This window comes from Osmerus eperlanus, chromosome 14, assembly GCF_963692335.1.
Source record: "Osmerus eperlanus chromosome 14, fOsmEpe2.1, whole genome shotgun sequence".
NCBI classification, from domain to species: domain Eukaryota; kingdom Metazoa; phylum Chordata; class Actinopteri; order Osmeriformes; family Osmeridae; genus Osmerus; species Osmerus eperlanus.
Genome location: NC_085031.1, coordinates 6,491,276 through 6,516,670, shown reverse-complemented (window position 1 = coordinate 6,516,670; position 25,395 = coordinate 6,491,276). Strand labels below are relative to the sequence as shown.

At 48.3% G+C, this 25,395-nt stretch overlaps 2 protein-coding genes across 2 annotated transcripts; one reads left to right on the top strand and one right to left on the bottom strand.

Annotated features, from left to right (window-relative positions):
• Nucleotides 1-88: 88 nt before the first annotated feature.
• sigmar1 (sigma non-opioid intracellular receptor 1) lies at nucleotides 89-1,982 on the bottom strand. The gene is made up of 4 exons (XM_062477778.1): nucleotides 1,586-1,982; nucleotides 1,176-1,376; nucleotides 961-1,053; nucleotides 89-822 (listed from the first exon to the last, which is right to left on the bottom strand). Exons 1-4 carry the CDS (start codon nucleotides 1,728-1,730, stop codon nucleotides 593-595), a joined length of 669 nt encoding a protein of 222 aa, XP_062333762.1. The 5' UTR covers nucleotides 1,731-1,982; the 3' UTR covers nucleotides 89-592.
• Nucleotides 1,940-21,019, top strand: galt (galactose-1-phosphate uridylyltransferase). Its single transcript, XM_062477776.1, has 11 exons — nucleotides 1,940-2,300; nucleotides 2,727-2,896; nucleotides 3,035-3,110; nucleotides 3,609-3,657; nucleotides 4,211-4,340; nucleotides 4,434-4,490; nucleotides 11,026-11,148; nucleotides 13,195-13,327; nucleotides 14,399-14,482; nucleotides 18,055-18,209; nucleotides 20,390-21,019. Exons 1-11 carry the CDS (start codon nucleotides 2,267-2,269, stop codon nucleotides 20,456-20,458), a joined length of 1,080 nt encoding a protein of 359 aa, XP_062333760.1. The 5' UTR covers nucleotides 1,940-2,266; the 3' UTR covers nucleotides 20,459-21,019.
• The last annotated feature ends 4,376 nt before the right edge of the window (nucleotides 21,020-25,395 follow it).

The following is a 25,395-nucleotide window of genomic DNA, read 5'->3' as shown; positions in this document are numbered from 1 at the left end:
TTACATCTCGTCTGTTATGGTTATAGACCATAATAATTACATTTAGCTTGTGCACATTTTATATAAATTAAATAGGTACACTTTCATAAACAAACAAAAATACTTTATTCTTTAATACACACATTATTAATAATTAGTGACGCCTAAAATAACACAACGGCCACATTTCATACCTCAAAACATTTATTGGTACGGTCTTTTTATTCAGTTCAGTATCAATTTACAATCAAGTATAAAGTGAATTAGTGTTTACCACCTTCGTTTGACATGGGACTATGGTTCGTCAACATGGACAGGACAAACAAACGATAACAGGACCCTATCAGACACTCCTAAAGTGTCCAAAACTAACAACATCCAGGCCTTTCACTAAACAATGGACTGGAGCAGATATGAGGGCAGGTTGGTTGACTGCATATAACACATTTCAGCATATTTTCTTCCAGACAGGTGATTCCCACCTCATTCACTTATCCCTCCACAGTTCTGAGGGTGACAGAGTATTAAAACACAACACATCCTCTGCATGGATCTGGCTCATGGAACATGTCCCAGAGGTGGTCCCCCCTGTCCCCCTCCAACCTCCCCGCCCTCAGAGAACCCCAGTCTCAGTGAGCAGGGTGCTAGCCTCCAGCAGGAGGCCCTTGGCGTACACCCGCACCGTGTAGAAAAGCGTGAGAAAGTCCTGGGTGCTGAAGAGGGTGTCAGCCAGGGCAAAGCCCAGCGTGGAGGGGATGAAGCCACGGCCATACTCCACCATCCAGGTGCCCGCGCTCCACTGCACCGACGTGGCCTCGCCAATGCTGTGGACGATCGTGTCACCTGGAGAGAGAGAGACGCACTCGGTAAATAAGACAGTGTTGTTATCTGAAGAAAACTATTCACACATTTCAACAGTGTTGGGGAGGTCTTGTGTGACTGGAGGGGAGCAGTGTCTCCTAGCTGGTCAGTGGATCCTACCAGGGTAGTAGATCTCACTCTTGGTAGATCCCTCCTTCCACTGGCGGAACGTTCCGGAGATGATGGTGTCTGAGATCTCTGCCCAGTAGCGCCCTGGGGAGGGAGAGGGCACACACACAAACAGGTTGATCTGGTTATGTGGTTCTTGGCTGGGGCCAAGAGAATGATGGGCGGGCAGGGACGGTACCAAAGTATTTCGTGTTTACTGTCTCTACCTGAGTGTCCTCCTGTGTCTACCGCCGTGCCAAACAGCAGCACGTACTCCGTCAGGGAGGCGTGCAGCAGACACATGGAGCCCATCCATCCCCCAGCGTTCACAAACACCCACTGGAGGTCCTCGTCTGGCAGGATGTGACCCGGGTACTTCCTCCTCAGCTCGACAACCACCTTGGAGAAAGCCTGGTCGTGGTCCTGACCTGGAGGAGGGGGAACAGAGAAACCGATGGAGGCGGGGAGACATGCTTTCTTATCATTCAATTAGCTTACTACGGTATATGGCTAGCTAGATAGTATGATAAGGATTTGCTATCCAGTGTCTGTTTCAGTTTTACAGGAATAGCTATGACTTGTCACAACTGGGGCTTAGGCCTACATCAACGTGAAAACATACCCTTTTTTTACTTACCTGCATACTGTTTGGCCAATTTGGCAACATCTTCTTGAGTGAAAACGTACTGTTTTGTGTCCATCCAGTGCCGCAGGAATAACACTATCAAAACCGACACTCCCGTAAGCACTATGAGTTTCAAAATTACATTGATCAAAGACATTGTTTGTAGTTATCTTGATCAGCCCCCACGGACTGACAAGCTAACATTAAGACAAGGAGAGACGACAGGTAAACACGCGCTCTAAACGGAGTAGGCGTGATACATATAACCTCAATTCCTTCCTGGTCCGACGGAGCATGTACAAGAGGGATGTAGCCAATCAGAGTGAGCGTTAATCCACGCATATCCAATCGGAATCGCGCAAAACTAGGCGAGCCTTATCGAAACATCGGGTACGCTTGATATTTCTACCGTGTGGATTGGGATGTATGTGGGACGTACCGTATTTATTCTGGTTTTAGTAGGCTCTTTTTCACACGCATTGCTGACTAATCTAATTAATAAAATGAGAATATATATGTGAGCTATAAATATCGCCAGCAGCTTTTAGCACTGTGTTTTATATCTCAAACACTATTGCGTACACTAAATACGCCAAACTAGGTAGACTTCCAACTCTGGAAGTCTGGAACTCAGATCCATCGAACGGAACGATCACGCGCCTGCCAATCCATATAGCCTGAAAGTTCGTCACTATGAACAGCGAAGGCGACACCTTCGACCCCAAAGGTACAGTACATACAATTATGAGTAGTTATGCAGTAGGCTATCGGTATTCACTCGTTGGTTAGCATGACCGAAAACCACAGTAGCCTACAGTGAAAAGGACATAAGAACACTTAAAACCACACATTTTTACATATTTCTGCACAAGGAGTTCCGCGTGATTTAGTTCCTGTTTGTCTGTGCGGATCCTTAAAGCAAATGGATAAGCACGCCTCTCTTCTATGGCATGGCTGCATATTTGTAGATCATTCATGATGCAAGTTACCAGTTGTGTCATTTAAAGTTTTGTGTATGTATAAAATTGTATTTTTACAAACGCCGCGCAAGTAAATCAAGTAAACGGTAAACAGGTCAGCAGTTAATGCAGTAGTTATGTGAGAGTGATGTGTATCTGTATGCATATATATATGTGTGTGTGTGTGTCATCAGAACACCAGCACCTAAGGTACAACCCTCTGAAGGGCAGCTGGGTCCTTGTTTCCGCTCACCGTATGAAGCGTCCCTGGCAGGGGCAGGTGGAGAAGCCCCCCCAGGAGAACGTGCCCCGCCATGACCCCAGCAACCCCCTCTGCCCCCGCAGTATTCGTGCCAGTGGCCAGGTGAGAAGTGAGAAAACAAGGTCTCCTTCATGGCAATCACTGTTATTTACTGTTGTTCAAAAGCTTGGTGGCCATAGTTTGTCATGGCTGTTAGTCATCTCTGAAATGACCGCATGGCTGTTGTGTCTGTCTTTACAGGTGAACCCAGACTATGACAGCACCTTTGAGTTTGAAAATGACTTCCCTGCCCTGCAGCCTGATGCACCTGACCCAGGTGAGAGGATTGAAAAGTTTTGACACACCTTTATAAGCTCTTTTGAGTTGGTTGGATATGACTCTGTGGTCCATAACACATTAACATGACCCAGAGAGCACAACAATACATCAATAACAAACAAAAGCCAACACCAAAGACACATGAAGTAAACCACTGGCATCTCCAGGACCACCCCAGTTCCTCTGGATGGATCCCTCGTCCCCCAGTGGAAAGAGCGATCTACCGAGAGGGCGAGAAGTGGTGGTGGTGGTGGTGGTGGGGGGGGGGGGGGGTTGGGGTGAGGACGACGACAGACACAGAGACGGACAGCTACTTTAGCAATATTTAAGTGTGCAATAAGGCTATTGCAATTAGAATTCTCCCCATCTCTCCCTCTGACTTTTTCTCTCTTTTCCCCCCCCCCCTCTCTCTCTCTCTCTCTCTCTCTCTCTCTCTCTCTCTCTCTCTCTCTCTCTCTCTCTCTCTCTCTCTCTCCTTGCTCTCTCTCGCTCTCAGGTCCGGTCAAGCATCCTCTGTTCCAGTCCAGGGCAGCTAGAGGAGTCTGGTGAGAATAATGAGAAGGATCTACTGCACTGTTACACCCTTACGTTATCATTTACATTTAGTCATTTTTAGCAGACACTCTTATCCAGAGCGGAGGTGTTGTAGTTCCACAATATAGCCACCAGATGATACTGTGAGCAAGGACATCAATATTTTCTGTCAGAACCTTTGCCGCACAGACACTTCCTCTATGTTGACACACACATGCACCAGTCCATGAGGGTGTTCCAAACATTTGACAGGGCTATACTTGAGGGTGTGGTGTTTTGGACTTGATCACAGTTCAACAAAATATTCAGCATTCAAGCATCCTCCCTGTTGCATCCTTTTGTTGTTATGTTTGTTTACAATTTCAAGTTATCGTCGCTGTTCCCTTAATACGTCATCTGTGGTGTTTGTATAAAGAAGGGTTATTGTATAGTCTTATTGTATAACTGGGACACTTTACAAGAAAAGGATGTGTAACGCTGCAAACTGGTTTGCCAGGATCCATGTTTAGACAGCCAATCAGCCAGCCTATTTCACAGTGAGTGTGTGTGTGTGTGTTTACACAGCAAGGTGATGTGTTTCCATCCCTGGTCTGATGTCACTCTGCCACTCATGCAGCAGTCGGAGATTGTTAAGGTGATTGACAAGTGGGCGGAACTGGTCAAAGATCTGGGCTCCACCTACCCCTGGGTTCAGGTATGGGATTGGACGTTACGTTTTTCTTGTCAATCATGACGACTTCCAGCTGCACAACAGTAATACAAGTGTTTGACTCTTAATGTGTTTTAGATATTTGAGAATAAAGGTGCCATGATGGGTTGTTCCAACCCCCACCCCCACTGTCAGGTAAAATACACACACACACACACACACACACACACACACACACACACACACACACACACACACACACACACACACACACACACACACACACACACACACACACACACACACAGGTCACTGGCTCTGTTCCACTTAGCCCCATCCTGCCAATCAGTAACAGCTCTGCTCTATGAGGTGTCGCCCTGCTCAGGAGAATCTTCACTCCATTTATCCTTCCTTCTTCCCTGGCTGTCTCTGCAGTCCCTCCCTCCCTCCCTCCCTCCCTCCCTCCCTCCCTGTAGTCCTCCCCTCTCTGTGTCATCACTGATGGTCTGGTAGAGATATTTTAAAAGGTCATAACTTTCATACTTTTGTGTTTGACCAAGTCTGCAGACGCCAATTAAAGAGTAAAGAGGGATGCCCTCCTTTCTTCTTCTCTCTCCTTTCTTCTCTTCACCACCTCTCTCTCTCTCTCTCTGACATTCTCAGAGAAGATAAGGGTAGGAAGAGTTGGATCTGACTTTCTTGTCGCTCTAGCTGCCTGTATTCCACCATATTTAAAAGTTTACTGATTCTCAGTGATGTGGTGCTTTGGAATGTGAAGCTACCAGCAGGGGGCAGTAGGTGACTTCACCCAAGCCTCCCTATCTATCCCTCCATCTTCATCTCCACCGCTTTGGTTCCATACTCTCATGATAAGACATCTATGTCTGTATTGAAAGTTCTGAATGATTTGATGTGTCCTCTTGGTCTAATGATAGAGGTTCGGGTTGGCCTGGGTTGACCTTGGGTTTGAATCACATATAGGATTTATGAAGTTAGATGTGCCTGCTGAGGGACCCAGCACCCAGTCTCCACTGGTGGATTGATTCGGAGAAGAGCTGCTTATCAATACCCCCCGCAGGCTGGCGGGGGAGTTTCAAAGAGAGGAGTTGGGTGATCTAACGGAGCAAATATTAGCAGCAGACGTTTTAGTCTACCCTCTTCTCATCCTCCTTTCCTATCATCTATCCTCCCCTGACTCTTGACTGGACTGTGCTGCCCTGTCTCCTGGTCTATAGAGACTGTGCTGCCCTGTCTCCTGGTCTATAGAGACTGTGCTGCCCTGTCTCCTGGTCTACAGAGACTGTGCTGCCCTGTGTCCTGGTCTATAGAGACTGTGCTGCCCTGTCTCCTGGTCTATAGAGACTGTGCTGCCCTGTCTCCTGGTCTATAGAGACTGTGCTGCCCTGTCTCCTGGTCTATAGAGACTGTGCTGCCCTGTCTCCTGGTCTAAAAAGACCTCTCCCGATTTGTCGAGAGACTCTGTGGTGCCCTCTCTTCATCTTGCTGCAGTCCTGCTCTGATTAATATTCCACCTCCCAAAATGGAAACGGTCCTTAAGGGCCCTCTCCGACATTGTTTCCCTGGCAACGGTGTCTCGGAGCATGTTTGGATAATAAGTACAAGACCACATGATCTTCCCCAGTCCCTAGAGTTTCTCAGCCAGGTCACAGCAGCCCTACGTCTGGTTAGAACAGGGCACCACAGAGGACACAAGTAACACTGTATGTAGTAATACTATGTGCTATGACAGTATCAGTACTCTAATATTAGACAGTATCAGTACTACAGTATTAAAGAGTTTCAGCACTGCAGTATGATATCGTATCAGTACTGCAGCATTAGACAGGAGCAGTATTAAAAAGGATCGATATTAGACGGCGTCAGGTACAGACTGAATCAGTATTGCACAGTATCAGTATGTCTGTGGGAGCCAAGTCAGTGATAGATGACAGCCTCAGTGTGAACTCAGTTCCTAGGCTAGGCTACTGAATCCTTGTGCGGTGTGTGTGTGTGTGTGTGTGTGTGTGTGTAGTGGAGTGTACCTTTTGAGAGTAGCTAATAAACAGAGAATGAGGGCCAAAATGGCAAACTCTTACAGGACTGAGTGTCCCTCCTGAGCAGGGTTGAGGGGAGTCAGGGGGAGTAGCTAACATACAGCCTGGAGATGATGATGAGGTTTTACAGCATAACTGAGTGAGAGTGCTCACAAAAGAGTTGAAACAGAATTGAAAGATGGCTGTAAAGAATGGATGAAGGAATTGGGTTATGTGCCTGAAGGGACAGGACATAGAGAACAAGTGATATCCTGAAAGATTCTCTCTGTCGCGCTCGCCTTGTCTGTTTCTCTATTGCTCTCTGCCTGTCTGCCTGTCTGCCTGTCTGCCCGCTGCCTGTCTGCCTGTCTGCCTATCTTTTCCCTCTCTTTCCATCCCTCTCTTTCTCGACTGCTCTCTGTCTGTCTGTCTGTCTGTCTGTTTCTCTCTGTCTCTCTCTCCCTGCATCTCTGCTGGACCTTGTTCTCATTTGTCAGGAGCCACGGGGGAAGGATCTTCTCAAGGTCTATCGTGTATCTCTTTTTGCTCAAGTAGGGTTTCAACTTTTATCTCCCGAAATGTATTCCGAGATGAAAACGAGAGGATAAAAAATACATATATACGATATCCAATCGAAATGCGTCAGGTCATTTCCCCCTGCTCTCCCCGACTGTGAGAAAACGGGAGAAAACACATTCTCTGACTCTTTTATTTGAAAGGGGAAGGGGGGGGCCTCTATCTATCTATCTCTCTATCCCTTCTCTTTTATGAGACAGGAGGAATGAGGGAGGACGGACAGGCAGCGAGGGTCCAGGAGCGTACACACACATACCAGGCCCGGAACATCACAGGGACGCCCATGTGCGCACGGATACCCTAATGGACTGACTCATGAGACCCAGCTGCAGCAGTATGAAAGGAAGGAAGGAAGGAAGGAAGGAGGGGGAAGGAAGGAAGACGGAGGAGGAGAGGACGAGGAGGACAGAATAAAGACGGAGGAGGAGGACGAGCATGAGGAGGACGGAGGATCGAGAAGGAGGAGGAGGGAGGGGGGAAGAGTGTGGAAGCTGCGGAGGAGCAGGCAGTAGCCGGGCTGCCACGTGTCTGTCAGCAGACGGGAGCCCCCGAGGAGGCCGGCTCCACACCAGGCTGTGGTCCTCAGAGCTGCTAGATTACAGCTGCTCTGTCAGACTGGGACCGCAAGTTAGGGGGCGCTTTATCTCCTGGTATATGAATGACATTATCCGCGGTGATAGAGACAGCCTGAGGAGGAGAGCAGGGAGTCAGGCCCGGTGGGGCCCACCTGACCGAGAACAGGCAGCGAGTACAGGACAGACGGCTCACCTCGCACGTTTACTCTGCCTCAGAGGCCTGTCGGTCACACACACCTTCCACTCACACCAGCTGTGTGTGTGTGTGTGTGTGTGTGTGTAGAGAGAGGACAGCGGCAGATATTTTAGAGGGAGAAGTGTAGTAGTTGTCACTATTCCAAAGGCTGCTCATACACGAGGTACACACACACACTTACACACTTACACACATATGGTTGGTGGTAGTTTCAGGGGACAAGGGAGTGTTTACAAAGTGACGAGCCCCCCAGGCAGGGACGGGGGGGTGCTGTTAGGGAATGAGATTAGTCTCCCCTCCGTTCCCCTCCTACTCTCCCTCCTCTCCTTCTCCTCTGCTCTGCTCTATCACTCCTGACAGTTAAATCAACATACGGGATACTGTGAGGGCCAGGCAGAGTACTAAGGGCTGGATGCAATACTGAGGAGTAGATGGAATAGTGAAAGCCAAGCAGAATACTAAAGAGTAGATGGAATACTGAGGACTAGATGGAATACTGAGAAGTAGATGGAATACTGAGAAGTAGATGGAATACTGAGGACTAGATGGAATGCTGAGAAGTAGATGGAATACTGAGTAGATGGAATACTGAGGACTAGATGGAATGCTGAGAAGTAGATGGAATACTGAGTAGATGGAATCCTAGAGAAGATGGAATACATGAGGACTAGATGGAATCCTGGACAAGATGGAATACACGAGCACTAGATTGGGATCCTTACGGCCACACATAGACTTTGGTCAGTACTTTACTGGCTGTTCCTTGGCCTCGGCCTTTCAGACTGCATATGCTTCAGATACACTTGAGGTTGCTGGCCTGAAGTCGTCACATCAATTCAATCATCATAAAAAGCACTCAGTGCACCAGTGAGATAGTTCAAGTGCAACTGAAGCTTTGGAGAATGGAGATCTCCTGTTTGGGAGCCTGCTACCTCTCCTCCTCTTCTCTCCTGTCTTCTTCTTCCTTCTTGCCTTGCCCGGCTTCTCCTCTCCTCAGCTCACCCAGGCTCACCTTACCACCAGGCCGGTCCACATCCATTAAGTGCAGACTCCAAGTGCTGTGCCTGGACCGTGCTGTGGGAGGTAATTAATTGAATTTGCAGCCAAATGGAGGGACATTCAGTCCATGTTTGAAATCTGATGAACTGGGACTAAATGTTTAATGCATAAGCACATCTTTCTGTTGTTATGCATAATTAATATCCTCCTCAAAGGTGAGTCAGTCCTCACAGGGTTCTTTATTGGTCTCGCCATAATCACACACCAGCACACTCACACACACACACATATACATTCACACACACACACACACAAACGTAGCCTATGACCACATACACACTCAGGCCTTGCCCATACCCAGACATGCTCGGAGCGAAAAGGCTAATGGATGTTCTATGACATTAGGAGTCTCCTATGGCCCGTCGTGGGGTGGTTAATGCAGCCCCCCCCCGTGGAAGACCTCAGGAGACCTCCTATATTTGCCTTTACATGAGGGGCTCTCACACAGCTATTGGCAGATCACGTGTCTTCTCCATGCTAACACGTTGCCTGTTGGGTCGGTGCGTCCTTTGTTTACAGAGCTTTTAGTTCCGAAATTGGAGCTAAGCTAGCTGGTCACCCAACCACCCCAATCACACTGCCTGTACTGGTAGGAAGCAGAGTGAAGGGTACCAGGGTCAGCTTGGCTGAGCTCACCATACCCACAACACTGTAGGATGAGCTGTGAGTCATGATGCTGGAATGCCATTGGTTACAGTGCAGGTGTGTGTGTGAATGTTTTTGTTGAGAGCGCATGTGTATGTTTGTGGACTTTGTGTGGGTGTTTGTTAATGTGTCAGGAAAATCTTTTCTCAAGTAGTGCACAGAGTCGATGGAGTCAAGAAAGTTTATTACTTGCGCATGCAGCAAGGAGACAAGTCCATGGAGGTACAAAGTGGGTGTGTTTGTTGATGTGTGTGTGTTAATGTTCCAGGGTCAGGCTTCAGGTGTGTGTAGACATGACTTACTGAGGTGATCTGGCAGATGGACTCTGGGAAATGCGGTCTGTCTGCTCTCAAACCTCCGGTCTGGCCTAGCAAGGTTTCTGTAGACAGGATCAGCACACACCAACACTTCTCTGCTCTCCCCCAGGGGCTTCTGGGAGGAACAGGACAGATTTTACTTCCCAGCTTGTAAAACAGGACCTTGATTTGCCCAAGTGTTATTTGATTTTTATAGTGCATAAAACCGTATGAGGAGACAGGCTTCGTGGAAGTTTTCTAAAATGGAGCAACATGGCTGCTTTACTGGACTGGGTTTTACATGTAAAGTGATATGCTGCTCTCTGCCTTTTTTTGTTCATTCTTTTTTTGGTCCAACTCTGTTTTGCCCATTTCTGCTGGCTCTCATCCAGACTGACTGGTGGGAGCTGAACCGTCTTGTCTCTTCACCCCTTTCCCTCGTTCTACCCTCTCTCCTCCTCTCTCTCCCTCCTCTCTCCCTCTGTTCCTCTCCTTGCCTCATCTGCAGCCGTTTTATTGCATTAAACACGTTGAATTGTTAGGAGAGAAGAGTAGGGGGGGGGGGGGAGCAGTGGATTAGTGAGCCTTTTAAGGAGAGTTTATATGGCATGAAGAGATTCTTGTAAAATATGATTCCTCTGATGAAAACATGGCAGGAGCCTGTAGGTTTTTGTCATGTAGTACACAGCTGGGGAAAAGGACTTCGGGGGCCGGGGGCAAGCTAGAAGAAAGGAGAATCAGAAAAGCAGGACGCTTCAGCAACAGGAAGTGTGGTGTCCCAGAAATGGAGGGGATCGAGATAAAAACGCTGACTGTCATTGCATCAGACCAGCTCATGATTTTGTGTTATTTTTGTTGTTGTTAGTACAGTGAGGTTGTTATGCTGTCAGCTGGTTTGGTAATGGTTGCCGGGTTCCCTTGGGGAGGGAAGGAGGGTTCTTTCTCTTTTCTTTCCATCTCTCTTTCTCTTTAAAGTTCTCTTGTAAAGTCTGGCTAGCTTGCTCTTGGCCAGAGATACCTCTCTACTCCTCTCCAACTTTTGTCCCCTGTTCCTTCTCTCCCCCTGATTCAGTGCTACAGGCACAGAAAATAATTTTACTTTCTAAAGTTGGTTTTCAGTCAACCTCGAGAGATGGAGGGATGGCCAGGCAAGTACAAAAATGCAGGGAGAGAAGAAGTGATACAAGCCATAATAAAATAGGTTCAATCAGGCTGTGAGAGATCCATCCGTTCACCATCCATCCATCCATTCACCATCAATCTATTCATCAGTCTTTAAATTCTCTCGTCATATCCTGTCTCCCGTCCTTACTCTGATGTGTTTGTGTTCCTCTTTTTGTGATGTCATAGGTGTGGGCCAGTAACTTCCTCCCTAACAAGCCTGCACTGGCCGACAGCTGTCAGAGAGAGTTTCTACAGCAACATGGAGAACCGCTACTGCTACAGTACGCCACACTGGAGGCCGAGAAACAGGTACAAATCACACACACACACACACACTTAGATCTAGTACTTAGAGGACAGAGTCCATGAGGCTTTTGATTGGCAGTTGCTTGGTCAGTATAGTAACTCTCAATGTGATTGGCTGCTGTCCCAGACTCCCCTTAGCCTGCTGCTGTCCCCATGGCAGCTCTTTCACACCTCAGCAGGTGGCAACTGGCCGTATGGCACACGCACACACACACACACACACACACACACACACACACACACACACACACACACACACTGAATAAAGCAGATGAAGCAGATAGAACATGAAGCAGATAATTAGAGTGAGTGTTTGTGTGTGAGTGATTTAGTGTGTGTGTCTGTGCACTTAGGCTTGTGTTCGTGTGTGTGTGTGTGTGTGTGTGTGCAGGACTTGTGGTCATGCTGAGTGTGTTTGTGTCCCCCCAGTGTGGGACGGATACTGATCTGTCACAGAGAATAAAAGACGAGGAGTGTGTGTGTGTGTGTGTGTGTGGGGGGGGGGGGGGGGGGGGTGATGTCATCATCTATTTTTGTTTGTGTCCGTGTGTGTGCATGAAAAGAAGATGCATCGATCACAGCATTTGTTGAGAACCCAAACAAATAAAATTCAACCGTCACCAACACTCGACCGAGACCAAGACGTTTTCCACCAGCCTGGGGGTGTGGCTAGCTGACAATTATACTAACAATCCCCTCAGATGTTTCCACGGCGATGGGATGTTGATTGATTGGCAGATCATTAGCGTGTCGGAGAAGGAAGTAAGCCATGTCAGAGATCAGAGGCTGGACCAGGGTGAGGATGTGGTGAGCTGTCGCCTAGCGACCACAGCTATTAGGGAGAACCGAGCGCATTCTGATTGGTCCTGCTGGGATCGGTCCCGGCCGCTGTCTTTGTTGATATGAGCCCCAGCAGAGTTCTAATGTGTGCCACTGACACACAATCCCTCACACAGGCACGCACACACACTCAAAAACACGTACACAGACACACACTTCTACTAAGCCAAGACCTCCCTGTGACTGGCTGTCTGCGTAAGTGCCTTCTAAACTAATGTATTCCTAATGGAGGGTTATTAACCAATCAGCCAGGTAGCTGGAGCTGTAGCAGCGAGCTCAGATCACCTTGTTATTGCCAGAAAGGAAATCAAATCAGCATTGTTCCATTTCATGCAAATTAAGCGCTGTGTCCAATCCTGATCTGCCCTGCACAGCTCATTTGCATAACACCGGTGTTAGTGTGTGTTGGGAGATGTGTGTGTTCACAGACATGCATTCTCTCACACACACACACACACACACACACACACACACACACAAAGAAAATGAGATGAGTGGAGGTGAAGAGGAAGAAGTGCTGATTAATTCTAGGCTGAAAGTTTGGGATGAGTCTGAAAAAGACTCATCCCAAAGTTGTTGCCACGGCGACATCTAACATCCTCATCCATGGCAAGGGAACGGAGCTGCTGTAGCAGGACTGCGAGATTATAATGATAATGAAGATGAGGATGATGTCACTGTTCAAGTTTTGTGAGATAAACAGAAGTGGAGGGCAGGGATTGGGGGGCAGGCGGCAGTCTAATGACTCAAACAGGAAACACACACACACCTACACACACATGCCCTCATCCCCCTATCCAGTTGTACTTAGTGTGACTGATATCTGTCAGCTCCGAATTGCTCCACCATCTCCACCATACTCCTCATCCATCATTATTAACGCCCAAACGGCTGTCTGTCTCTGCTGCACACTGCTGACACACACATGCACACGCACGCACACACGCACACGTTATGCAAGCACACATAGACAATACACTTATACGCACCACAGACACATATATTCCATAACCACTCAATCTGTGGCAACTCAGTCTGTTCACACAGTAACAGACTGTACGTATGCACAGACACACACAACACAGACATACACACACGTAAACACACACACACACTCTCATCCTGCCTTTGCACACTGACAAGTGGTTAAAAAGCGTTCAATAATCTCTGATTGGTTAAATAAAGACACTCGCTCTTCTCTCTCTGCAGGAGCGAGTGGTTGTGGAGAGTCCTGATTGGTTGGTAGTGGTTCCATACTGGGCCACCTGGCCATTCCAGACACTGCTGTTGCCGCGGAGACATGTCCTGCGCTTGACGGACCTGACAGTCCAGGAGAGAGAGAGTAAGGGTCACGTCCCCCACCCCTCCTCCTCTCCTCTCCCAACTTGTTCTTTCCTCCTCCATCTCTCTCTGACAGCTATGAGTGCCCCAGGCCGGCCCTGCCTGACAGACTTAATCCTCTATGTAAATAAATGTCACATTACGGAGCTACTCTGTCAAGGCCGAGGGTGCGTGTGTGTCTGGGTGTGTGTCTGTGTATGTGTTGGTCAGCTTGTCAGACAGATAACCTGCTTCAGAGCAAAGTAATTAAGAGCCACTCCAGGCACCAAACAGACCCAAAATACTGTGCCTGCCTGCCTGTCTGTCTGTATGTCTGCACGTCCACCTGCCTGTCTGCCTGCCTGTCTGTCTGAACCTCCACCTGCCTGTCTGCCTGCCTGTCTGTCTGCACGTCCACCTGCCTGTCTGCCTGCCTGTCTGTCTGCACGTCCACCTGCCTGCCTGCCTGTCTGTCTGCACGTCTGTCTGTCTGCACGTCCACCTGCCTGTCTGTCTGTCTGCATGTCTGTCTGTCTGCAGGTCCACCTGCCTGCCTGTGTGTCTGCATGTCCGTCTGATTCCCTTTCCTGACAGGTTGTATTTTAATAGTGTTTAAATGAGGCAGCTGTTGTTTGTGTCAGGAAATGGACTTGGAGTGTTTGGATTACAGCTCCATCCTTGAAGGACAAACTTAATTCACTCCAAACACAGGCAGAAGGCCCGTTTAGGGAAATGATGCTGCCATCTTGCAGTTGATAGAAAATGCAGATTATACAACGTCTGTGTGATCAGTTTGCTACAAATGTTAATTAGGGTGCTTGTGTGTGCATGTGTGTGCGTGTACATGTACATGAGTGTGTATGTGTATATATATATATATATATGTGTGTTTGTAAGGGGTATTTATTGAACTGTTGTTTTCTTTGGCCTTAACCGCAAGAAGAAGGGCAAGTCTCCATTGATAGACAGTTTGTGTGTGTGTGTGTGTGTGTGTGTGGGGGGGGGGGTAACAGTAGTGTGTGTGGGGTAACAGGAGTGTGTGTGGGGAATGACAGGAGTGTGTCACGAGCCACTGTTCTGTTCTTCTCCACAGGCTTGGCTGACATTATGAAAAGACTTCTGACCAAATATGACAACCTCTTTGAGATCTCCTTCCCGTATTCCATGGGCTGGCACGGTAAGACGTGGGGGGGGGGGGGGGGTGCGTGGGGGGAGCAGACGAGCAAGAGGGAGGGAGAGAGGGAGGGACAAATTGATTCAACAGAAAGTGTTCTAGGGTGGGGCGGAAACCAACTGTACTATATTACCTGGGTACTAAAGATCTCTAGACCATTGTACCTTACCTCATCATCAGACTGGCTCTGGTTCACACAACCACACAGGGCTGTCTATCGCCTGCACTCATCTGCAGACCAACCAGAGGTCCTTGTTAGGAGAGGCCTCACCAAGATGGAGAGAGGAGGGTAATGATGGACAGCAGTCATGAATAAAAGAGGACCTCAGAAGAAGACAGATTGGGGAAGGATGTCATGAATAAAAGAAAGAGAGAGAGAGAGATAGAAGGAAGGAGGAAGAGGACATGGTGGCATGTAGATAGGGAGGGAGGTCATTGACGTGTGCTTGGCTGGGGCTGGTGAACAGGTGCTGGGCTGTCTGACAAGTTCAGTAGGAGCTCTAGCTTAGGCCCTGTTAGCTGTGTCGGGGTCCGAGGACTCCGAGAGAGAGGAGATGAAACGACGAAACAAGACAGGAGAGGGGAAGAGGAGAGGAGAGGGCACGGCCAGAAAGAGATGTGTGTGTGTGTGTGTGTGTGTCTGCCAGTGCAGTTTGGCCAACGGTCTCAGAGGCAGACAGGAAGTCATCTTCTTCTACGGCCCATGTGCTTCTGGTCTGAGAGCGGCTCGGCAAACTCTGGAGGGAAATCAGCCATCAGACAAAGTTACCTGCAAGGAGACCGAGGCTAGCCTGGAATGAATAAGCTTGTCAGGCAGACAGAGAGGGAGAGAGGGAGAGAGTGTGTGTGTCTGTAAGAGGTCTGACCAGGACTTGTCCAGACATGCTCTCTCACACATCTCTGTAGCAGACCCCATACATTCATCATGTCCCACTAATGGGCCTGTAAAGCTGAAAGGCCTGGTCTGTGCCACACACACACACACAGTCACACCCCAACTCCCAGTGTAGTCTCCCCCACCATCTCCAGTGTGTAATGGTTTCTGACAGGGTGTGTGTTTGAACTCCACGCCCCGCTCCCCCCCCCCACCCCCCCCCCCCCCCCCCCCCCCCCCGCTCCACTTTGCGCCAAACAGCTACCCCCCTCTCCCATTTGAACAGGAGAAAGGAATGACAGGATATCTGCAGTTTAAGGCTGGCTTTTATTACTCCCACACAGCATGTGTGTGAAGTCTAGTCTACAGGATCTCTCTACTTCAGCCCCCCCCCCCCCCCCCCCCCCCATGCCCCATCCACAGTTAATGAGGAGAGGAGTTTGGTGTTAACCTCATAAGAACTAAGGTTACCAAGGTTGTCTGATATATAATTATGTGTGTGTGCGTTTATTTATATATATAAATATAAAATTCCAATGGCTTCTCCCTCCATTATTGTGCTTGCAGATATCAACTGCAGGTCACATTTCCCTGGATGTTCACAGCCCTCTTTCCCTTTTACCCTTTATACACACACACACACACACACCATTAGTAGCAGTGATTAATGGAGCAGTCCTTTATCCCTCCATCATTCACAGCTCAATAACTCAGAGGGAGAGTGAGAGAGAGGAAGAGAGAGAAGGAGAGGCAGGTAGAGAAAGAGAGAGAGAGAGAGAGAGAGAGAGAGAGAGAGGGGGAGGAAGAAAGAGAGAGGGTGGGTTAAGAGATAAAAGGGAGAACATTTCTTCCTTCATTTTAGCCTTTCGTTTAACGTTATCCATCCTCCCTCCCTCCCCTTCAGGGTGTAATGGAGGTGTGAATATAAGTTCTGTGCAACACATCACCTGTCAGCTAGCTCAGCACTGTTCTCGACGCACTCAGAAATTGGAGGTCCTCTCTCTCGGTCCTCGCCTCCATCTCCTCTCCGCTCTCCCCCTCCTTCGCTTCCTGCTCTCCTCCGTCTCTCTCTCTCCCGCCTCTCTTCCCTCCTGTCCCCTGTCTCCGTGGGACCCTTTTATTGGCTGTCCCGGCCCTCATCAATCAGCTGATCCATAATAACTACTGTAAACAAATGAGCTTATTGGCTGCCAGCCCTCCTTAACACAGGAAGGGACATGGTAATGACAGGCTGAAGAGGCGATGGATGAGAGGAAAGTAGAGGAGAAAATGTTTTGAACGCAGGCTCTCCCCTCTCCGGATTGATTCATCTTGTTGTGTGGGTTTACTGCCTATTTCAGCCTCTCCAGATGAATTATCAATGTGGAAGTTCTGGTGATGGCCTTTAGTCACGCTTGTTTGAATATGCAGCCAGGCATGCACTCAATTTCAGAACCACACACACACACAGACACACTCGGATCCATAGCAGTGTAGAGGATGTAATTTAGGCGTGCGTGAGAGGTGTGTGCATGTGTGTGTGTGTGATAGAGAGAGAGGAAACAGCCATAACTGGTTGCAGAGCCTTTCATTTGGTGCTCTTAGATATATACACACACACACGCACACCAGTCAGAGGAAGGTAACTAGTATTTTTCTCAGTCTGCTCAGGTAATTTCCCTGCAGGAGAAACTCGACAGGAAAATGAACTCTCCCTCTCCCCGTCTGCCCACTCCTTCTCCCCCCCCTCCCTCTCCCGCCCTGTCATATTTGCTTTGCCCTAATGAATTGTACATTAATCGGGCGCGGAGTTGTAGCGCCGTTTTAGCGAGTTCCTGACTGGAGGTAGCTGGAAGCTTTAGTCCACCTCCGCCCAGTAGGCCCTGCTCTGCAGTGCTGTCACAGCCATGGCCCCTCCGCGGTCCTCCTCGGCCTGCTCCACACTGCACATCTCCAATCACTTTCACCCCCCTCCCCGTCAGCGCGCTCGGCTCCCTGATCGATATCCTCCACCGATCCATGACTCAGGAAGTCTAGCTGTCGAAACAGACGGAGCAGAAGCAGAAACAGTGAGTCTGGCGGGCGATGCGGGTGGAGGCGGCTGTGCACACACTGTTCACCTTCGGGTGCCGGAGAGACCTAGGATGCACGCCGGTGTGCCATCCGAGTGTGTTTGGAATGTGCAACTCTTGTCAACAGCTACTTTCTGGTTCAGTTTGTTTTGCTAATATTCCAGAGGGAGGGCGTCCCTGTGGCGTGAGATGGTGAACTAGCAGGGAGTGTTGTTATACACCGGCGGCACGAAACACATCGCGCTTATTATGGGATGAGATCGACTAAATTAGCTCTTCCATGAAAGATAGATGACCCTGCAGTATTTGCAGTACATCTGTGTCAATTTTTTTTTATCTCTATCTCTGACTGTCTGCATCTCTCACTCTCTGTCTCTCATAGATTGTTCTCTGAGGCAGCATACAGATATGCAGACAGCAGAGGTTTGGGTGGCATGTGTGTGTGTGTGTGTGTGTGTGTGTGTGGGGGGGGGGGGATAAGGTCTGGGAGAAAAGCCAAACTGCTGTTTCTCACAGTCACTTCATATCTTAATAAGCACCGTAGAGACCCCCCCATACCCCTAGATGCCACCAGAGGAATCTACGTCTTCTGTGAGAGGCGTTGTGAAACGTAACCTGTCCTGTCACTGACTGCCCCCCCCCCCCCCCAGGAGCCCCCACTGGCCCCCACCTCCAGGAGGACCAGTGCCACTGGCAGCTCCATGCACACTACTACCCCCCCCTGCTCCGCTCTGCCTCCGTACGCAAGTTCATGGTGGGGTATGAGATGCTGGCGCTGGAGCAGAGAGACCTCACACCTGAACAGGTGAGGGATACAACCGCATGCACACACAGACTATACCCACACATTTAAGTATACAGTTAGGTCCATAAATATTTGGACATTGACACAATTTTCATCATTTTGGCTCTGTATACCACCACAATGGATTTGAAATGAAACAATAAAGATGTGCTTTAAGTGCAGACTTTCAGCTTTAATTTCAGGGTATTTACATCCAAATCAGGTGAACGGTGTAGGAATTACAACACATTTTATATGTGGCCCCCCCCTTTTTAAGGGACCAAAAGTAATTGGACAATTGGCTGCTCAGCTGTTCCATGGCCAGGTGTATGTTATTCCCTCATGGGAGTTCGTTATTTCATTGACAAGGAGCAGATAAAAGGTCTAGAGTTCATTTCAAGTATGATATTTGTGTTTGGAATCTGTTGCTGTCAACTCTCAATATGAAGTCCAAAGAGCTGTCACCATCAGTGAAGCAAGCCATCGTTAGGCTGAAAAATCAAAACAAACCTATCAGAGAGATAGCAAAAACATTAGGTGTGGCCAAATCAACTGTTTGGTACATTCTTAAAAAGAAAGAACGCACTGGTGAGCTCAGCAACACCAAAAGACCCGGAAGACCACGGAAAACAACTGTGGTGGATGACAGAAGAATTCTTTCCCTGGTGAAGAAAAACCCCTTCACAACAGTTGGCCATATCAAGAACACTCTCCAGGAGGTAGGCGTATCTGTGTCAAAGTCAACAATTAAGAGAAGACTTCACCAGAGTAAATACAGAGGGTTCACCACAAGATGTAAACCATTGGTGAGTCTCAAAAACAGGAAGACCAGATTAGAGTTTGCCAAAAAACATCTAAAAGAGCCTGTACAGTTCTGGAACAACATTCTATGGACAGATGAGACCAAGATCAACTTGTACCAGAATGATGGGAAGAGAAGAGTATGGAGAAGGGAAGGAACTGCTCATGATCCAAAGCATACCACCTCATCAGTGAAGCATGGTGGAGGTATTAGGTGTTATGGCGTGGGCATGTATGGCTGCCAATGGAACTGGTTCCCTTGTATTTATCGATGATGTGACTGCTGACAAAAGCAGTAGGATGAATTCTGAAGTGTTTCGGGCAATATTATCTGCTCAGATTCAGCCAAATGCTTCAGAACTCATAGGACGGCGCTTCACAGTGCAGATGGACAATGACCCGAAGCATACTGCGAAAGCAACCAAAGAGTTTTTTAAGGCAAAGAAGTGGAATGTTCTGCAATGGCCAAGTCAATCACCTGACCTAAATCCAATTGAGCATGCATTTCACTTGCTAAAGACAAAACTGAAGGGAAAATGCCCCAAGAACAAGCAGGAACTGAAGACAGTTGCAGTAGAGGCCTGGCAGAGCATCACCAGGGACGAAACCCAGCGTCTGGTGATGTCTATGGGTTCCAGACTTCAGGCTGTCATTGACTGCAAAGGATTTGCAACCAAGTATTAAAAGTGACAATTAGATTTATGATTATGTTAGTTTGTCCAATTATTTTTGGTCCCTTAAAAAGGGGGGGGCCACATATAAAATGTGTTGTAATTCCTGATTTGGATGTAAATACCCTGAAATTAAAGCTGAAAGTCTGCACTTAAAGCACATCTTGATTGTTTCATTTCAAATCCATTGTGGTGGTATACAGAGCCAAAATGATGAAAATTGTGTCAATGTCCAAATATTTATGGACCTAACTGTATGTATAAACAATATATATATATAGACACACATCCTCCAGCCTAACACATGCTTACAATGCACACACACCCTCTCCCAAGCCTCTCTCTGTCTCTGCCTGATTTGAAGGGTGACCTGAGTGCTCCTCAGCTAAAGACAGGAGGGGAAAATAAAGAGACTAGATATCCCTCTCCTCCCTGCCATCTCTCTCTCTCTCTATCTCTGTCCTCCCTGCCATCCCCCCCTCTCTCTCTCTCTCTCTCTCTCTCTCTCTCTCTCTCTCTGTCCTCCCTGCCATCTCCCTCTCTCTCTCCCCTTCTCCCCCCTGCCATCCTTCTGTCTCTCTCCTGCCTATTCCTCCTTAGCACTGTCTGTCTGTCCCCCTCCCCTGCCCCCACCCAGCTCTCTTCTAGAATATTGCAGCTATAATGTTGTCCAACTCTCCCCCCTCACTCTTCCCTGTGTGTGGGTGTGTGCCCATCTCTTTTCTGCAGGCTGCGGAGCGTCTAAGGAACCTTCCAGAAGTCCACTACAAGACCAGAGAGACAGGGGGGAAGGCTTGAGGGGAGACTGGAAGGAGGGGGGAAGAGGTGGAGGGGTTGTAGGTCGGGGTTGATGCAATCTACTGTGTGTGTGGACACGGTGAGATGTTGATGCTGGGATGAGAGGTTCATGCACACCGATACACACACACACACACAGATGTGCACACAGTCCTACCTATATCAGAGAGACACATGCACACACACACAAACACTCTCCTGGCTCAGTCAGAAAGACTTAAAGAGAGTGGAATGTTTTCCCCAACCAGACTGCACTGTTATAAGTAAATACAACCTTATCAGGTAAATAACAAATGTTTGTTTTCCTCCCAGGCAGGGCTCACTTTTGTGTTACAGATCCACTGTTGTCAGTTTGTTTCATGACTGGGAAAAGGCTTCTGTCTCACTCCCTGTGCTCTGTCAGCCAGAATCTAATAGAATAATTGATGACGGGGCTATGTTAGCTCTTGTTGTTAATTAATCAACCAATTACCCATCTTTACTTCGTGACCTGAACACATGTTTACAGATGGAGCTGAGGCTCTGATCTGAAATTAAAATTGTTTTTTGAAACATTCAGTTATTTCCATCGCCTTAAGGAAAGTAACTTAATGAGGTATGTGTGTGTGTGTGTGTGTGTGCTTGCATTCACTTGTGTGTATGTGTTTGTGTGTACGTGCTTGGGTGTCTGTGTGAGTGTGTACATGCAAGCATGTGTGTGTGTGTGTGTGTGTACATGCATGCATGTATGCCTGTGTGTGGGCGTGTGTGTACACGCATGTTTGTGTGTGTGTGTGATTGTGTGTGTGTGTAACCCAGTGAGGATCCAGTATGTCAGGGACAAAACCAAATGTTAGCTATGAGCAGCTCCAGTGGCATCAGCAGCATTTTGACTAACACTGGTTCTCTTTAACACTCTGCACTCATTCCTAACATCATCGACACCCCTTCCACAGCCCCCCATCACCCCCCCCCCCTCACTTCACTTACCTCTCCCTCCCTCCCTGACTCCCATCCTAGCCCAGAGTTATAGATGAGTACAGTTTCTCATTAAACTCCTGTTATGGATGAAACCTCGACTGGAGGCTGAGTGGTCAAGCTAATCCATCTCTCCTCTTCGTGAAGACAGCTTTGTCATTGTAACCCTCTCCTCTCCCCTCCACTCCCTCCTCCTCTCCCTCCTCCTCTCCCTCCACTCTCCCCTCCACTCCCTTCTCCTCTCCCTCCTCCTCTCCCCTCCACTCCCTTCTCCTCTACCTTCCTCTCCCTTCTCCTCTCCTCTCTTCTCCAATTTTCTCTCCTCTCACCTTCTCTCCTCTACTCATTCATGAATGCCATTACTGTCAGTCCAGGAAGATCCATAGACAAATATGTGTTTATTCCAGAGTCTGCTGCAGGTCGATGTCAGTGTTCTCTGTGGAGCGTGGCTCTTGCTGAAGGGACAATACAGTATCGATGTCAGTGTTCTCTCACCATTATTTAAAAAATCCATACCATGATATCACCCACCGTCAGACAGACCCGATCTCCGGTGTGCTTCATTAGGGGAGGCGGAAGAAGAGGGTGAGGCTGACGCTGGAGAGAATCATCCTCCCAGGAGCACTGGGATGTTTGACAGATACCCCAACATCTGGATCACTACTGTGTCTGTGTGTGTGTGTTTCCAGTTCTGTCTGGTATGGTCTATCTGACTGACTCCAGCTGCCGTGACAGCATCTGTCATCCCTCCGAGGGAATGTTGGCAGTGTGCCCGTCTTCATTCAGAGATTCCAGAGCACGTCGAGGCAGCGGGACTTGACCGCTGGGCACGCTGGGAAACGACAGACCTGGTCACGGTTGGGATTGACGAGCGATCCTCCTGTTCACACGGGTCCTCAGCCCTGCTGGCGTCTGTCTTTCCTGCCCGTCTCTCCTCTTTGTCTCTCCTGTCCCCCCACCTCCATGTGTCTACCCCTCTGCCCTCTCCCCTATGTCTCTTCTCTCCACCTCCCCCATCCAGCCCCTTTTCCCACCCCAGACAAGTGTTGTGCCTATGGTATGTATGTAATGTTTGTGTGCTGTGTGTGTGCTGTGTGTGTGTGCCATGTGTGTGTGTGTGTGTGTGTGTGTGCGCTAGGAGCCGCAGTCTGATGTCCTTGGTATTTCTCCTGCAGACCAACCTTTCTGTGCCCTTGGTAACAGTCAGGGGGAGGGGTTAGTCTGCCTGCCAACACACTCCACCTGGACACACCTGAAGTAAATGAGCCAGCAAATGGAATACCCCTCCCACACACACACGTACCACCCCCCCCCCCCCCCCGAACACACACACACACCTACAGTACACACCACACACATTCAAGCAACGATGCGAATGTGGCTCCAATCCATCACTCAGTTAAACATACCCTTCAAGACAACAGCAGGGAGGCATCAGATTTGAACAAACAATTTAATGCTCCGTGTAATCAAAAATCACATCCATGCGCACGCATCCACGCTCACTCGCATGCATGCGCATACTTGACACAGGCACATGTAAGTAGGCATGCACTGACACGCCCACAACGGTGCCGTACTCGTCTGTGCACGTGTTTAGACAGTTCCTTCAGTGTTCTACTGCAATACTCCACCAGCGCTCCCATCTGTTTCGTCACACACGCACACACACTCCACACACACACGTAAACACAGGGGGCTAAAACCAGTCTGGGGAGAGCTCTTTAGTGTGTCCACTGGCGTGAAGAGTTTTCCTATAGACCAGAGACCTGGCTCCACCCCCCCCCCCCACACACACACACAGTACAACCCCCCCCCCCCCACACACGCACACCCTACCCTTTGGACTTTCCTGATTGTGACTGGACGAGATATTGGCAGTCTGAGAACAGCATGACTAATCACTGCAGCTTTCTGCCAGCCTTGTGCCAACCGTACGCCACTAGCTGCCACCCTGGTGAAGCGAGCCTGGCATGCAGTCTGTCTCCAAACCAGAGGGACCTTCCCACAATCCCCCACACCACCCCCCAAGTGCCCTGTTCCACTTGTATAATTAAGGATGAGTTTGCCGATATGTGCGCACACACACGCGTGTGCATGTAGTTGCATGCATACACAGTCCACGCACAGACGACATGTTCCCAGGAGCTCAGCAGTGCCAGAGCTCTGGGACCCTAGCCACAGAAACACACATGACTGACGTGGCTCCGAGGACAAGGGAGAGACAGAAGGAGGATGCAGGGTCTCACGAGGATTCACTGGGCTCCACAAGTCTGGCTTCAGCCTGGGTAGGATTGAGGTTTGGGCTGGAGCTGAACCTGTGTGTTGCAACTCACACACATCGTATGCACACGCACACTCCCGAAGGTCACACATCATTGAAATTTGGTTTAATTGTATAATAGGGTGTAGTGAGGTTTGGCGATATTTATAGAAATTGGCATTACTAATAAAATTATCAATTTAATGGGCACCGCCAATCAAGAAAAAAAAATGATTATGCAGTAATTGAAATATACTAAAATAATGGATTATTTTTCTTTCTAAGAGTAGAGCAGATCATAACAATGATGACACGCAGGTTACATTTATATTTATAAGAATCAGATTTAGATGGATTTGAAGTGAGGACGGTTTGGTTTCAATTAAAATTTAACAGTATAATTTAAAGACAGACAGAATATAGACGTTTGGGTTAAGATAACTGAGTTGAGTCTATTATTGAAATCTAAATGATCCAAGATTACGTGCAGACAATAATACATTTCCTTTACAAATCAGAAACAAAGCTCTCCCGCGTCAATGCTAGTGGAAAAGAGAGTTAGAGTATAGCTGTAGTTACGTTTGATCAGGGTTGACCAATGACAGCTGGGTGTCTGGGGGAGTTATTTGGATATCTGATAAAAGGATTAATATCATTATCATGCGTGGCAGGGATTCTGAGACTGAGTCTACGTGATTTCAGTCGATGAGTTCGCAAGAACTGCTTTGGGTCATTTCATCTGTCCCTGTTGTATTGGAGTTGCGGTGAGATTTTCCGCAATTCCGCATACCTTTGGTCCAATGTAGTATATGGCTTTTGCAACAGCCCTTTACAGAGTTCCGAACCTAATACAACACCTAATTCTCTTGTGGTAAAGGTGAAGTCTCTGAGACAGTCTTCCACCTTGGCATGGTGATGTGGTGGGGTGTGAGTGTGCTTCTGAGGGGAGTGGAGGACACTGCTACACAAGTCTGGATGTGTACACACCTCCTCAGCTGGTCTGTGGTGTGGAACTACGGCTGCAGAGGACATGATGATTGCTTCATTGGGATTCGTTCCAAGTTCTCCCAGCTTGTTTTATCTTTATATGCAAAAAGCTGGGAGGGAGGGAGGGAGGGACTGGTGCAAAAGCATCAAACAGCCAGTCTGTTTAGACTTCTCTCCAGAGTAATGTCAGAAATAGGACTCTGTACGTGGCTGTCTCTGTCCCTCGCTCTCCATCTCTCTCGTTATCTGTCTCTATATATACTGTATGTCTCTCGCTCTCCGTCTCTCTCTTTATCTATCTCTGTCTCTAGCTCTCTATCTGCCTCTATCTCCTTATGTCTCAGGCAGACCAGAAGACAGACAGAGAGACAGACAGGCAGACTGATGGACAGACAGGCAAGCAGACAGTCACAGACAGGCAGACCGACTGACCGACCGACAGAGAGACAGCCAGGCAGACAGGTCGTCTTCTGGTGAGGAAGTGGTCAGGCTGGTTGATTTTGTAGTGTAGCCAATGACAACGTCAGCTCAGCACAGTGACTCAATGAGAGTGCATCAAGATTGATGTCACATACTTTATAGTGTGTTTGTGCAGTATGCATGTCTCATTCTAGGATCAAGTCCAGGTCATCCTAACCATGACCTCATGTCTGGTGGTGCTGTTGTTGATATTATGAATATTTAACGAGTATCAGACATTAATATAACAACAACATCCCTGTAGTCCAGC